Source organism: Orbicella faveolata, unplaced genomic scaffold (genome assembly GCF_042242905.1).
Source record: "Orbicella faveolata isolate gen_17 unplaced genomic scaffold, um_ofav_v1 contig_25, whole genome shotgun sequence".
Lineage (NCBI taxonomy): Eukaryota > Metazoa > Cnidaria > Anthozoa > Scleractinia > Merulinidae > Orbicella > Orbicella faveolata.
Window position 1 is genome coordinate 28,776,101 of NW_028301553.1, and position 15,965 is coordinate 28,792,065.

Consider the following 15,965-nt stretch of genomic DNA (forward strand, 5'->3'; position numbering starts at 1 on the left):
CCGTGCGAGCGGTTTTGCTAATTGTGGGAGGTTCTTGCCAAGTGTTTTGACAACAAAAGGTCCGAGAACGGGTGGCTTCACAGATATGCGGCCAGTATATTGTGGGCGTGATGTATCGGCATTCAAAAACATTTCTACAGGTCAGTATGTCTATCACCACCCCTCACCAAACTACGTACCTACCCCTCCCCTACTAGTCCTGTTCTGACACCTGCTCCTCCTGGCTCAAAACTGAGAGATGAAAAAATCAAGTGAAATAAATACTATTGATTTCCTATTTCTTTCTGGCGAGAAACAAAAATTTCAGAGAGGCACCAGAACCCCGAAAAGAAAAAAGAAAAGAAAAAACAGCTAACTTGTTTTCATACTTCACTACTAAACTTCGAGTTTAAATAATTGAACAAAATCACCTAGTTATATGCCTGCCCACAACATTGACATGACCATTGTATTAGACCTTGATAATTTCGTAATTTGCAGCCATCAATAATAAGGTGCAAGTATGTCCTAGCACATGATTTACGCCTTATGTTTCATGAATAACTATTTTCGTCCCGGATTTTCATCCTTCTGCGAAACGTTTTACAAGATGAAAGGGAATCCTGTGACTGCCAGCGAAACTGCCATACTCCACCCTGGAGAGTTTGACAACCAGTCAATTCCATCTCTTCGGGACGTGCGTGTTTCGCCATGGACAATAACATTGACGCCATTTTCGCCACGGATAATAAACATGACACAAATTGTCAGTTTTGGAAAAGCTATGATTGACATGCTCTCTCGAAAATTGTTTGGAATGAAATCATTTGTCAAAGTTTTTTAGATAATGAAAGAGTGACAGCCGACTGATATACTCAATACAAAGTATGTCTGGAGTAAACAATTAATCACTCTTTGGAGTTTGGTGAAAACCAGTGGAGCGAGACTGGGCAGAGACGCGAAAAATAACGAAAAGCGTAACGGGCTTTGCCGAGACCTAACCAATACCGCTACTTCAGTGGGCTATACCATACCCGTAAGACTGAAATGGAGTGGAATTGAGAAATTATTCAGTTCTTTTCAAGCTTCCGAGAATAACAACGGTATTACTATCCTTGTTTTATTGCTCCCTATGTACATTAAAATACGTCTTTAAAAAAATAATATAATAACATACATCGGTTGCATCGCGAAGAAAGGATAAAAATAATTTAATTACAACCTTCTAAACGTATATATTTACAACCCTATTTTGATAGACATGTTTCCGCGGGAAACTCTCAGAGAGATCATGCAGTGACTTTCAAAACAAAGACACTTCATTTGTCTGCACTCAGATACCAGCATGGAATTCATAGGATTCCATTTTCAGTTCTGTTTGGAACTTTGTTTGCGCAGTGGATGAAACTTTAACAGCTATTTGTTTCTTTTTCATTTTTCGAAGAAACTTTGTGAAGTAAATAACAGACTGACACGTCTTCAGCTGACCGACAGACTAACATAGACAGACAGATTTTTAGGCTAACGGACTGACTGACTGACACAGACCTTAAGACTGACTGTCTGACTGACTGACGGACGGATGGACAAACGAATGGACGGATGTACGGACAAACGGGCGGGTGGACGGACGGACAGATTGATGACTGATTGCCTGGCTGACTGACTGACTCACGGACGGATGGAAAGACCCCGGGGAAAGACGGAATGACTGACTAAAATGACTCCGCTTACAAACAAATGAGCTACACTTGAAGGTCCAAGAATACTAAAGATCGAACATGCTTCTTTGTTTTTCGCGTTCTAGCAGCTCTTGGATGTCTTCATCTAGATGTCCTGTCAGTTCTTCCAATACAACATCCAGTGCCTAAAAGAAAAATGCAAAGGCTTGTTTAAACTGCCGTTGTGTCAACGTATTTACAGAAACCGCACGATTTGATGGGATCACATATCAACTGGAGAGAAAAGACTCTATGAAAGTTCGTACAGGACCAGACTAGCCCATGAAATCTGTGGCTGAAATCTTGTACTCACCACATCACAGAACACGTCTTGGTGAAACTCTCTCACAGCCGAGTTACTCTGCGTTGCTTCTTGCTCATCATTCACCGCTAAATACTGCTGAGTCAGTAATCCACAAATCATGCCTGTGCGAAGACATGGAGTTGTAATATAGTCAGTTCGGTATCAATTTGAGGATATACACAGGCTAAAACACACGTTAGATGTAAGGAAACTTCTTAGTAGCTTATGATTATTTTATGTTAAAATAAAAGACAGTTCTTTTCGTGTCGAAACACGAGGTTCCCAACGACGATCTTGTAACAGCAAGGACTCGCGACCTAACCGGAAGCACCATCCAAGCAAGGCATGCATCGAAAACAACTTTTATAAAGGACAGATGAATTTTACTCGTGTGTCTCACGATTGAGACAGTGATAGCGACACGTAAACAGTCGACCTCGTCGCCTGATGAAGACTAGCAGTATAGCAGTCGAAACGACGCGATCTATATCTCAAAGTGACTCTATCGTGAGACAAACGAGTAAAATTCATCTGTCCTATCTTACACCACGATGATTAATAGACACATCTTTAATGACAACTTTTATTAAGTCTAAGGCAATGCCAAAAAACAAAGTCTCTGTAATTTTCTGATTACGGTCAGATCGTTCCATGATTAGATCGTTCCAAGTCAGATCGTGCCACAAAAAATTCAGATCGTTCCACTTATTGAAAGTCGAGAAAACATTCTTACTGGATGAAAGTGTAACCAAAACCGTCTTCTTCCCTAACTGAATTCAAACAGTTAGAGGACCTGACGTGGTGCAAAATAGATTGTCTGTAATTTTTCTGAGGAACAGGCAAATTTATGAGGCAGTGGTTAGGTCTGTTTAACGGACAAAGAGTTGGCAAACTGGGCATTTACGTTTGACCGTGGTGAGACCATGCTACAAAAGGCAGAACCGATCAGAACAAAGCAGTACTGAACCGGGAAACCAGCCTGCAGATGGTTAACTTACCAGCGCCGAGCGCACCGCAGACATTCAACCGGTACCAAGTGCGGTAAAACACTCGACCAGTGGCCAGTGTCTAGTGTAGGAAACAAACGGGAGAAAAACAGGCAAAAGTGCCAAGCGCGGGAAAAACAATGCAACCCGTGGCAAGCGAGGGAAAACGCATGGTTCGTATTGGTTTTGCTCTTAATTTTTGCTCCTCAGAATAGCCAGTTTTCCCTAAGTTAACAGATTTTGCTGAACGAGTCTTCTTTCTTTACAACTAGACCTTAACAAACAGAAATCCAGAGCACAAACAACTGCTTCGAAAAATCAATCATCTCAATTAAAAACCACTTTTTTTGTTGACTTACCATCTAATGACTGGTCTGTGAAATCTCTAAAGTACAATGAGAGATTATCTCCCGCCAACTGACCCAAAAGATGCTGCAGGCACAATGCATCAAGCATGTGATCCTCAGCATAAGTAGAAACCTAGCGAGAGAACAGGCACGTAAATGCAGTGAGCGGATTTGGGGAAAAAATTTCGGACACTACGATGAAACATAACTAAAGTAAATTTACGCCTACAAAACACGGATAACAGTGAAACAACAACTGTGAAAATGATAGGTTTACTGCACCCTTAAGGTGTTAGAGATTTACCGAGGAAAAAATAGCACAAATTTTATCTAGCCGTTACGTGTCTCAAGCAGCGTCTCAACTAAAATTTGCCTAATAAAGGAAACTAAGAGCTTTGGAGTTACTTCAAAATTTTATACTGTACTGTTAATATTTCGGACACTTAAAAATTTCCGGCGGTTTTATTTTCGGACACTATTTCGGAAATTAAAATCGTCTGCAATTTTTCGTGAGTGATGAACCATATCCTCGCGCGTCAAACTCGCGCCTTATTGCACTCGCGCGTCAAACACGCTCATGTGAACCCCTCATGTAAAAAAATAACAGAAAGACGATCAGTTTACGGCAAGTATTTGTCATGACTCTAGAGAGTTCCTCTGAAACGTACCTTTTTAACTTGCTTATCTCTGTCAACGTCCACTACATCACGCCAAGCTTCGATGATAACTGGCCTCAACTGAGGTTCCATGACCTCATCAATGATGTCATCGATTACCACGTCAAATTGGAAACCATGCATGGCTTCAGTCACCTAAAAAAAAATAATAATATAACCTTTATTTACCCTCGGCAATGTTTATAGCACAAGTGCTAGTGGGGCCGAGCAAACTACTGAAACAAATAATTCAAATTGAACATAACATTGTTAAGAATCCCAACTGGCCGGAGGCAAACCAGTTGGTTATTTACAAGCGTAGCCGAGGATTTGATCTTGGGGCTACCGAGAAACAAATTCAGGTAGTGGTCAGAGCGGGACTCGAACGCGGGACCGCTGGATTGCGAGTCCGACACGCTGACCACTCGGCCACGCTGCCTCCGACCTGTGGTAGGTATAGAGACTTATGGTATCAGCAAGCAGTCTACAGCACAGACGTCTGTCAGCAAGGGTTCGCTAACGTTACCAGTTTAATTTGGATTAGTTACAGTGGTACAAACGCAATTGCTTCATAAATTGACGAAGGATACACTCTTCTGACTCACTTACAACACAAGAAATCCCAGCCTTGTGGAGTTGTCATGTAATCGGCGCAGATCACGTGGGTGACCAATTACAGGTATCCAATTTCATCTTTTTGAGGCTGGATACTTATACCATTCCCATGTTAATTAATTGAGTTTTAATGGCTTCCTTCTCAATGTTCCCTACAGGTTTTACAACTTATGGAAAACATTGCTGACTTTTTTGCTTCAAAGAAGAAGCTCAAAATTGTTGTTAATGCGGGTAATTAGTATTGGACAGAGAGGAGTAAAATACAGGAAATAATCATCCTCATAGTTTCAAATCAGCCTCACACTGCACTTGTTAGATTTTGAAATTACTTGCGCAATTATTCCCTGAATTGTATTCCTATCAGTCCAATGATCAATAAGATTATGAGCTTGAGATTTCTATCGCCTGATAGAAATTGAGGACAAATAATCTAATTGTTTTAGTATAAATCTACTAGTCGTTCAAAACTTTATTGAAATCTACTTTGAAAACGCCAAGAAGCGGCCGTCATTTTGTTAACAAGGGCACACTGCTACACTATTCACTATCTAACACAGAATAGATGGTGGGTAGCGTAGCCAATCAGAGAATGGCATTCGTGATAGAACACTAGTTGATTTATACTAATTACTCTTGGTATAAATCTACTAGCGTTCTATCTATTCTTTGTTAAATAGTGAGTAGCATGGCAGTGTGTGCTTGTTAACAAAATGATGGCAGCTTCTTGACATTTTCTAAGTGTCTGTGAAGAGGATTTAGATAAAGTTTTGAAGGACTTGTAGACTTATACTAATTAATTAGATTGTTCGCTCTTGATTTGCATGCGTGATAGTTGTAACACGATAGAAATCTTGAGGTCATAATCTAATTACTTATTAGTAATGATGGATTACCTGCACTTGGAAAATAAATAAATGTATATAGTAAGACACTATCACTTATGATGGCAATCGCAAGTCACCTCTGAAGCATAAACACTACAAAGAAATTCCCTAACCACTCTTGGAAGCATGGGCTGAATTGTCTCCAAAATTAAGTCCTCCAACCAGTCTCCAGATTTGATGACAGCCATGTGACCTACCACTACCTCATCTACTGCAGAACGCACAAGTTGAACTGTAGATTCCTTCACAACTTCATTTATGATATTGTCACACACTTTAACAAGAGGATCTCTTCTAGACAAAGAACTGCATGAGAAAAAAACAGTTATAACAAAGTGTATTATCGTTTGTCTCACGATGTAGTCACTTGAGATGTAGATCGCTACAAAAAAAAAAATCATTAATTTAAATTAGTATAAATCTTCTAGCATTCTATCTTGAATGCTATTCTCTGATTGGCTACACTACTCATTATCTATTCTGTTGTAGATAGTGACTGGTGTAGCAGTGTGCACTGCGGGTTGCCTCTTTGCATTTTCAAAGTGTTTTTAAGAGGATTTAGATTAATTTTTGGAATGACTACTAGATTTATACTGAAACAATATTACTCACTATTTGCTCTTGATTTCTATGATTTCAGGCTGCACTCTTGTTAACTATCATGCAATAAAAATCGCGAACTCATATTCTAATCATTAAATAACTGCCGATGCAATGTGAACTATTTCATATCAGACAGGTGTGTTGATTGCTTGACTAAAAAAGTCTCTCATTTTTCAAGGGTTAGTCAAGTGATTGAGCAGGTGAGTGTGTGTGCAAAAATCGCTTCACAAAAGGATGCACACCACACAGAGGTTAAAAAAATCTGCCCCAAAACGTTGCATCTCCTCCTTCTAGGTGAGTTTTGCATATAATATCACCTTGCACAAGGAAATGCAACACACAGGGGTAAAGATTCAATAATAAAGTTCTCGGGCTTAATGCATAACATTTCCTCATGGATGGTGATTTTTACATGCATTTGTTTGTTCACCCACTTGACTATCCCTAACAAAAATAAGAGACTTTTGTCATAGTCTAACTGATTCTTGTGAAAATAATATTAAAAAATTAAAATAACAATTATTATTTATTTTTTAATTATCCATTATTATTACCTCAGGCACTCACCTTCCCCCTTGAGAATAAAACACTCCCATAGCAATTTCATGTATAAAAGCAGTAACATCTTGATGAACGATTTCTCTGCAAACTCGCTCACTCACTTTGTATCTTGGATCTCCAATTGACTGTCATTTAAAAAAGAAAAAAAAATCATACTAACAAATAAATAAGTTATAATGAAATTGCAGAGAGAGAATAGACAGCAGTATTTCCAGATTTCCAATAGAAAACTCTTGATGCCTACAAATACCTTGGAAAAAATATAGAACACATGCAAGGAGTGTTTTCAGATATATATATTTATAACTAACTATCTAACTAACTATATATATCTAAAGAGCCAATTTTTTAGTAAGGTGGATAAAACCAGGGAAAGAAATTAGGAAAGTATGTGTCATTATGCTCACCAAGAACTTTTGACCAGAGAAAACATCAATTAAGATATCTGGAATAATTTCTTCTGTAAGAAAGCTGTCAATCAGTCCTTCTATAAATCTTCTAGAATATTTCTTGTTACACATGTAGCGCCAGAGTGCAAACTGAGGGCCCTGTTAAATTGAAAAAAGAATGTACATGATAAATTAATTATGTTTCCACACTCTGCCAAGATCAGAGCTATGTCATTTCTCTCACTATATGGCTGTAAATAATGCAGGCTGTAACTAATGTGAGCCATTTGAGGGAGAGAAATCGCATAGCATTTTATGGTTGGGGATTGGTAAACCCAAGATTTTGCAGAACAGCAACACCTCTATCTTTTCGATGAGCCAGAAACTTTCTTAGCCCTACAGATAGAATGAAAACTCTGAGACAGTGTCTGAAAAAATTCAAGATGTCAAGAGCCATGACATTAAACTTAAATTCTGTGGGACATGCATTATTGGAAGGACCATTTGCCACCCTTATTAAGTCTCTATAACATTATAAAGAAACAAATGGAAGGTTGATTCCTTTTCACAATTAAAATAAAGTACAAAAGACTGCTTCAACTTACATTATTCACAGCCATTTTTCAATCCACTAAAATTGCCAAAAGAAGTTAACTGTTGATCATTCATATATAATAATATTATTATGGGTACCTTTCTAACTCGCCAGCCTCTGATATATTTTTGAAGTATTACAGCCGCTTGAGAGCGTGTTAATTGGTTTGGGGGTCTGATGAGAGGAAAATATAGCTATTAGGAAATGAAAGAAAGAATGAGTTCATTTGTCATTCCAGAAAATGAACAATAGACATACCCTCTCCACTGGTAAGATTCGTCTGGTTAGGACCCCTACCTTACCTGTCAGGAAATCCCAGTTAAGCCTCATACTAAACTTACCAAATTCTGGCTTTTGAGACCCTACACCCCTTAAAATGTCCCGTGGCTTTTCATGGATATGGATATTTTCTCAAACTTCACAAAAAGTGCAAACATGATTACATCATGAAAACCCAGAAATTTGAAGTCTATAATTCAAAACAATAAAATTGATGAAATAACCAGTTATGACCTATGTACTAAAGTGGAACCTGCCTTACAGCCACCCATTAATACAGCCACCCCATTATTAATCTAGCCCAAACAAAAGTTCAGTCAGTCTTTTTTCTTATTAAAAAAAGAAACCCTTTAATAAGGCCACGTTGGCGACCAGATTAACAGGGCTCCACTGTATTGAAAATGAAATTAATGGACTGCTTTTTTACCTTATCTAGCAAACAACATAACATTTAAAAATAAAAAAAACTTGCAGGAAAAGTTTTCCATTCCTTACCTTCTGCCATTACTAGGGCCATAGTTCATGCCACTGAAGCCGTGTTGAGGTGCAAGCCAAGGAGCATACCCAGGATGAACTGGGACCATAGGGACTGGGTACATCAGAGGGGGGTAAGGTAGGGGTGCCATGGATGGGTTGGGATAGTAAGATTGCAGTGCTGAATATGTGTAATCTCCATATTGGTTTTGAAGTGCTTGCCTTTCTTGTTTTTTGTTCTTTTCCTGGGTATGTACATCCCTAGTGAAAATGCAAATACAAATTAGAGGAAGATTTTAACAGACTGATATAACATAAAAGGTTGATCTGTTAATGGTACTTACAAAGGACAATCAAAAGCCATACAAATCAGACACAAATAATTATTGTATATTTGGACTTGTGAAATGAAAATGTAAATTAATAACCATGTAATGTTATCAATCAGTCCCATTCAGCATCTAATTGCAGAATGATGATTCAGTATTCAAATACAAAATTTTACGTTTTTCTTTATTATGGTTTAAGCACACTCAAATGATATGCATTTTTTTGATATGCCTCTTTTAGTGCAGAGTGCACTACTGGGATGGTTTGGGGGCTGATGTCCACTGAAGGAATAAGTCTATAAGGCAGTAAGGCAATAATTCCATAAGCAATAAGGCAATAAGGTGTAGACTTTAATGTTTGTTTAATTAATTGATACCAATTAATTAATTATCGGTAGTCTTGAGGCAAGGAAGTGGTTGGGGAGGGGTAGGAGCCTGCGTGCACTACGAAAAAAACATGCATGTACCTACCTTGCCTGTATCTTATTCATAACATCACAATGCTATATATTTGGTTTAGGAAACCTCTTGCTGTCCATTTTTTCTATACACATCTATGCCTAGCTAGGGTCAAACCCAGCCTAGGTTTGACTCAATCCCAAGCCAACCTGGTCTCCTAAATAAACCGGCCAGGGATGAATTGCATTGCATTGTGTTGCATTGTGTTGCATTGCATAGATCAAAACCATAGCAGTACTTTTGCACTTATAGAGTTACATAGTAACAAATCAAGTTACCTTTGCAAATTATCATTTTGTTGTCTGACCGGCACTGGAGGGATAACATTTAGGACTCCACGCTTTAAATCTTGGTGATAATTTGAATCTACAGATGTTGGCCGGTTTTCAAGGCTTGGTAGATGCTGTGGGCTTGGAAGTTTCCTTGACAACGCGAATTTCTCTCCCTGATAGGATTCAGCAGACCATGAACGATTTCTATGTTTCTTTTCTAGGGTAGCCCAGTCCCTACTCTTTTCTCTGTCCCTCAACCTAGTACAGAATTTAACATGTCAGTTAAATTTTGGAGAGCACTTAAGAAGCGAGAGTTAGCAAAGTCTCTAAGACATATAACCAAATTTTTCAAATACATAGAAAAAACATCAAAGTATGTAGCTTTTAACTGAGTTTGGCTGTACTTAGGTTCTTCCAGGAGTAATTTTAAAATTAGTTTTAAGTTTAGTTTATGGCGTGAACATGATCATAATTTTTAACCATAACACTACTGCATATATAGAGTGTTCTGCAATAAACACAATTCTCAAGCACACTTACCTCTCTAGTACATTCTTACGTGGATTAAACGCGGACATTCTTTACACGATGTTGTTGTCTAGGAAACATTGTTCTTGCTGCAGTAAAACAAGTAAATCTCATTTCTTACCAATCATTTTCTTAATTTTTGTTAGGCAATGAAACGTCTACGCTTAATTCTAGCTTTGTTTCGACAGACATTCAAGAAAAAAGCTCCGATCGAAGTACTCAGAAAAACTTTACACTTGTTCTCGTGAGCTGCGAGCGGCCATCTTGAAAGTTTGGCTTTGCCCCAGGTCCCCTGCTCCGGGGCCTCTCTTTGTCACGCAACGGTACACTCTCCCGAAATGGACAAGCGATGCTCTTTCTGAAGGGACCATTGTTTTTGATGGGAGGGGGAGGGGGAGGGAGGATTCTTCTAAGCAAGCTTGCTATTGGTAGCTTGCTTTAACTGACTTAATCCTATTTGCCCCTTGTGAGGCATAGGGTTTCCACCATATCTCTCCACCGGACCCTGTTCTTCGCAATCTTTTTGGCCTCACCCCATGTCTTCCGGATGTTCTCCCTGTTTCCTTTTGCGTTAAGGATTCCCATCATGTCCACTCTAGTGGTGGTCTCTCTCTCTCTCTCCTTCCTCAAGGTAGGGCCGACCATTTCCATTTCCTTCGTATTATGGTGATTTCTACCTCTTCTTGTCCAGTTCTTGCCCATAGTTCCTCGTTTTTGATGACATCTGGCCAAAAGATACCGAGTATGTGGCGAAATATTTCTTTCACAAACGTCTGCACTTTGGAAAGCAGAGCTTTGGTTAGGCGCCAGGTTTCCGATCCGTATAGAAGTACCGATTTGACATTAGAGTTGAATGTCACCAACCTTGTCTTGAGGGAGAGAGCTCATGCTTTCCAGAGTACCGTTCTGAGACATGTAAAAGCTTGCTGCGCGTTCCTGATCCGTGCGGTGACATCCTCTTCTGTTCCTCCTTTCACGCTCACTATGCTGCCAAGGTAAGTAAAGTTGTCTGTCTATTGGACATCTTCATTCCCAGCGTGGAGACGGTTGCGATCTCTAGCCTGGATTCTCATTTCTCTGAATCTTTCCAGTGTTGATCTTAAGACCTACTTCTTGCACATGCAGTCTGGAGTGCCACCATCTTCTCCTGCGTGTACTGAAGCTTGTGGCTTAGGAGACAAAGGCTGTCGGCGAAGTCCAGGTCTTCTAACTTTCATTTTAGAGTCAACTGCATACCGGTTCTTTGCGTTCCATCATGATATGCTTGTCTGGTGACCCAGTCTAGAACTACCAAGACAAGTAGTATGGGCGAAAGTAGGCACTCTTGTCTCACTCCGGTTCTTACTTGAAATGGTTCCGACAGGAATCCATAGTGGATCACCAGACACACAAAGCCGCTGTATAGGCATCGAATAATATTAATGATCTTTCCTGGTACTCTGTAATGCTGCAGGATTTGCCACATTGCCTCTCGGTCCACCGAATCAAAGGCCAGATAGAGTCCAGTGTTCCATTCCAATGACTGTTCAATAATAATTCTAAGAGTGGCTATTTGATCTGTGCATGAACGCTCACGGCGAAAACCAGCTTGTTCGTCTCTCAACAATGAGTATATAGTGCCAGCTTCATTCGATCCAGCATAATAATAATAATAATAATAATAATAATAATAATAATAATAATAGACTTGTATAGCGCTAGAACTATACAAACATACTCAAAAGCGCTTTACATTAAGTTAAAATAAATGAATAAATGGAAATCACTAAACTTTAAAACTATTACAACAACTATGCTAAACTTTAAAACTATTTCCACAAGTCAAAAGCTTTCTTAAAAAGAAATGTTTTCAGTTGCTTTTTGAAAATGGCGAGGCTGCTACTTGTTCTTATAGATAATGGCAGCGAGTTCTATAAAACAGGTGCAGCATGAGCAAAGGCCCGATCCCCAAGTGTAGAGCAGTTGACTTTTGGAACAACCAGAAGAGATTTTGCAGACGAACGAAGAGCGTAATTAGTAGCTGGTTTCAGGGATAAAAGATCATTTATGTAGGAAGGACTTTGGTTGTGTAGTGCCTTGTAAACAAGAAGAAGCAATTTAAACTGAACTCTAAACGATACTGGGAGCCAATGTAAGTCGATAAGAGCGAGTGTGATATGATCAAATTTCGCAATCCGAAAAATCACTCTAGCCGCGGCATTCTGAACTTTCTGTAAACGATCAATCTGGTATTTAGGTAGACCAAATAGAAGTGCATTGCAGTAATCAAGGTGCGAAGATACAAAGGCGTGGATCAGTGTCTTTGTGGATTGCGCGGTAAGGAATTTTCTGATCTGTCTTATGTTGTATAGTCCGCGAAAAGCCTTGCTACAAATCTTGCCAATGTGAACATTCATTCGCATATGAGCATCGAACCAGGCCCCAAGGTTCCGGACGCTTTCTAACGGTTTAATGACAGTGTCGCCAATGATAATAGAATCAATAGATGTTTTTTCAAGTTGTTGACGGGAGCCAATAATTAGAATTCAGTTTTCGCGTCATTGATCATTAGACGATTACCAATAAACCAAGAGCGGACATCAGCGATGCACTTTTCAATGACAGAGACAGCGTTAAATTCCGAATGGATAGAACAAGGTCGGAAGGAAAGGTAAATCTGGGTGTCGTCAGCATAACCATGGACGGAAGGGAGGTGCTGTGAAATAATGTTAAAGAGACGGGAGACGTAGAGAGTAAATAAAATAGGGCCCATACAATTGCCCTGGGGGACTCCACAGTTCAGATTGAAGTCGTCAGAAGTCTTATCACCGACAAGTATACGTTGTTTGCGACCAGACAGAAATGAGTCAAACCAATTTAAAGCAGTTCCGACGACTCCAAAATCCTGTTGCAAAATATTAAGAAGAATGCAATGTTCAATGGTATCAAAAGCAGCACTTAGGTCCAGAAGTACGAGAAGTGTCACTTGCTTATTATCCATACTCATTAAGATGTCGTTTTGAACCTTCAATAGAGTAGTCTCTGTCGAGTGATACTTACGGAAGCCGGACTGGAATTTAGGAAGAGGGGCATTTTTCTCACAGTGGGCGAGAAGTTGTTGAAGTGCAGCCTTTTCCACTACCTTGGAAATGAATGGTAGATTACTGACTGGACGGAAATTCTTGTAGACCAAATCAAGTCCAGGTTTTTTCAATAGAGGGATGACAACAGCGGTTCTCCAATTTTCTGGAACGGAACCACTGAGCAGAGAGAGATTAACCATCTCAGTGATAGAGGGCGCTAATACATCAAGACAGGACTTCACGAGCCATGTAGGAAGAGGATCCAATCGACAAGAGGCATTAGAGGGTTCTCGAACAATCTTACACACTTCTCCTATGGATAACGAAGAAAAATTCTCCAGATTCTCCTTCGGAGTGACAGGAACAAGTCGAGGCACTTGAACTTGAAACTTGTCAAGATTTTCCTTTATGGTTTCAATTTTTTTGAGGAAAAAGGTGCCAAATTCGTTTGCAAGCTTAGCGGGATCATCGTGCTCTGGAAGAGCCATCTCAAGTGGCTCCCTGGACAAAGAATTAACCACACGAAATAGCTTGCGAGAGTCACCCGCACACTGATCAATTAGGTTAGAGTAATAATTCACACGTGCAGATTTAAGAGATGCAGAGTACTGATTACTAACTCTATGGTAATTATTCCAGTCTCCAGCGAGGTCAGTTTTCAAGGCTTTCTTTTCAAGGCGACGACGTTTACGCTTGAGTTGTTTAATGTCATCATTAAACCACGGGATCTTTGGACGATTTTTTATAATCATTGTCTTAAGCGGGGCATGCTTGTCCAAAATGTCATTAAGGGTCGTGTTAAAGCAGTCGGAGAGGGCATCAATGTTGTCCCAGGGTACGCTTGCATAAAGCATAGAAGAGGCAATATCAGCTGAGAATTCGGCAATATCAATATTTTTGAGTTTACGAAAAGTCAGTTCTTTGCAAGATAAAGCTGGTCGCGGGAAACCAATAGGGCACTGAATAATAAAATGACCAGAGATGGGAAAAGTGGCTTTAGGAGAAGCAAGAACAACATCATCCGACGAACGAGTAATAATTAGATCCAAGGTATGACCCGATAGATGGGTTGGGCCGGATACGTGTTGCGAAAGACTGAACGTTTCCAGTAAATCCATAAATTTCTTGGTATCATTGTCACGGAGGTCATCTAAATGAAGGTTGAAGTCTCCAGAGATAACAAGAACCTCGGGGCACATAACAACATTCTATAATCCGGTTTAGAGCTTTACCTGCAAAAACCAACTCAGTGTCATCCCTCTCCAATTCTAATAATGTGTGATATCGCCTTTCTTCGGCAACTTCACAAGGAGGCCCTTCTTCCAGTCTGGGATTTCTTCTTTATCTCTCCAGATCATTATCGATCCCAGTCGCCTTTCCAATCTTGAGGCTTTTACTGGCTGATCTAATTTCGACCCTGGTTATGGTGTCTATCTTTATCGACAGCTCTCTAGGCTGTAGGACAGCTTGGTTTAAGGGTTGGGGGCGGGGGGGATTAAGCACCACTTTAAAGTGTTCCTTCCGCTTGCAAGCTATTCATCAGCTTTGGCAAGGATGCCCCCTTCCTTATTGGGCATTTGGTTAGGTCTTCTTACGCTGTAAATTCTTGTTGTTTGATACAGTCTGTTAAGATCTCCCTTACTTGCAACCCTATTTATGACCAAAACAGCTAAAAACCTATACCCGATAGGGTCGCACGTATACTTACTGTATATAGCCCATATTAGAGAGTGCCCACCCCGGGATCCCTATCAAGAACTGCTTTCAGTTGCCTTCTTTCTTCAATCTTCGTTCAAGGATCGCCCGTGATCATGAGCTGTACCCTTCTTTTCCTCTCACTTTCCCTGACACATCTTTACCTGTTTTGATGTACAGATGTACATAGCCTTGATAGAATTCCAGTCCTCATTCACGTCTCTTTCTTCTTCTCCTAGGCAAGGATCGCCTCCTAAAGTTCTTAAGAGAACTTCTCCATCGTCGGTTTATTGTGATGTGATCAATCTGGTTCTAAGTTCTTGCATCGGGCGATCTCCATGTAGCTTTGTGACATGGATTGTGGGGGAGGATAGTGACCCCAATTACCCACTCATTGATGACGCAGGAATCAGCAACTGAGGCTTTCACCGTTCTCATTCATGTTGTCTATCTAGTCCATGCTGCCCTATATATATTTTAAAACACTTAAATACGTACGTGTATTTCATATTTTATTAATCATTAGATAAGTAATCGTAGTCAGGTCTTCTCAATTAGTATACATTGTATGCTAGCGACTTCGACACGTTAATAAAGTTCTTATCTTATCTTATCTTATCTTATCTTATCTTATCTTATCTTATCTTATCTTACGACAGTCTCCATCAGTCAGCATAGTAATTGTCAATTTCAACCTTTAAAATCTCCTACGACAAGGGTCATTTCTCTTCTTGGTGTTCGATCGTCTTCTGTTTGAAGCTGGTGGTAGGAAGCCTCTTTTTCCTCGCCAGTTGCATCGTTAGTTGAAGCATAGACTTGTATAATTCACATCCTTTGGCATTTGGAGGCGAATCTGGCTGTGATGATTCGTTCCGAGACCGGCTGCCTTGCTAGCGGGCTATCTGCAGCCATCCTTGAAAAGATAGTACCCACTCCCTTCATATGAGGATCACCTTCGTTGGGGTTTCCAGAGTACAGGATGGTCTCTGTAAATGCTTCCGCAATAATCGACAGGTGTTCCACCTCATCTCGCTTACTCCAAGAATAGTAACTGTATCTCTTCATCTCCTTCACTATCTGGGCACATCTTCCTTGCTCGTACATACTACAAACATTCCATGAACCAATTCTGAAGCTGGGGACCCATGTCCCCGAAGATTTGCTAAGGCTTCATTCAGCACGTGGTGGCTGGCCTTTGTACCTTCACCAGACCCCCGCTTGGCGCCT

At 40.0% G+C, this 15,965-nt stretch overlaps 1 protein-coding gene across 1 annotated transcript; it reads right to left on the bottom strand.

Annotated features, from left to right (window-relative positions):
- Positions 1–1,085: 1,085 nt before the first annotated feature.
- On the bottom strand, positions 1,086–10,292 carry LOC110041496 (uncharacterized). Its single transcript, XM_089294776.1, has 11 exons — positions 9,994–10,292; positions 9,460–9,711; positions 8,415–8,654; positions 7,739–7,814; positions 7,064–7,204; positions 6,663–6,781; positions 5,606–5,798; positions 4,006–4,149; positions 3,350–3,470; positions 2,014–2,126; positions 1,086–1,846 (listed from the first exon to the last, which is right to left on the bottom strand). Exons 1-11 carry the CDS (start codon positions 10,029–10,031, stop codon positions 1,748–1,750), a joined length of 1,536 nt encoding a protein of 511 aa, XP_089150902.1. The 5' UTR covers positions 10,032–10,292; the 3' UTR covers positions 1,086–1,747.
- Between the last annotated feature and the right edge of the window lie 5,673 nt (positions 10,293–15,965).

Coding starts and splice junctions, on each gene's coding strand:
- LOC110041496 (XM_089294776.1), bottom strand. CDS start 10,031: ATGTCCGCGTTTAATCCACGTAAGAATGTACTAGAGAG. Junction 8,655..9,459: donor CAAAATGATAATTTGCAAAG/GTAACTTGATTT, acceptor CATTTTCACTAG/GGATGTACATACCCAGGAAA. Junction 5,799..6,662: donor TTTTATTCTCAAGGGGGAAG/GTGAGTGCCTGA, acceptor TTTCTCATGCAG/TTCTTTGTCTAGAAGAGATC.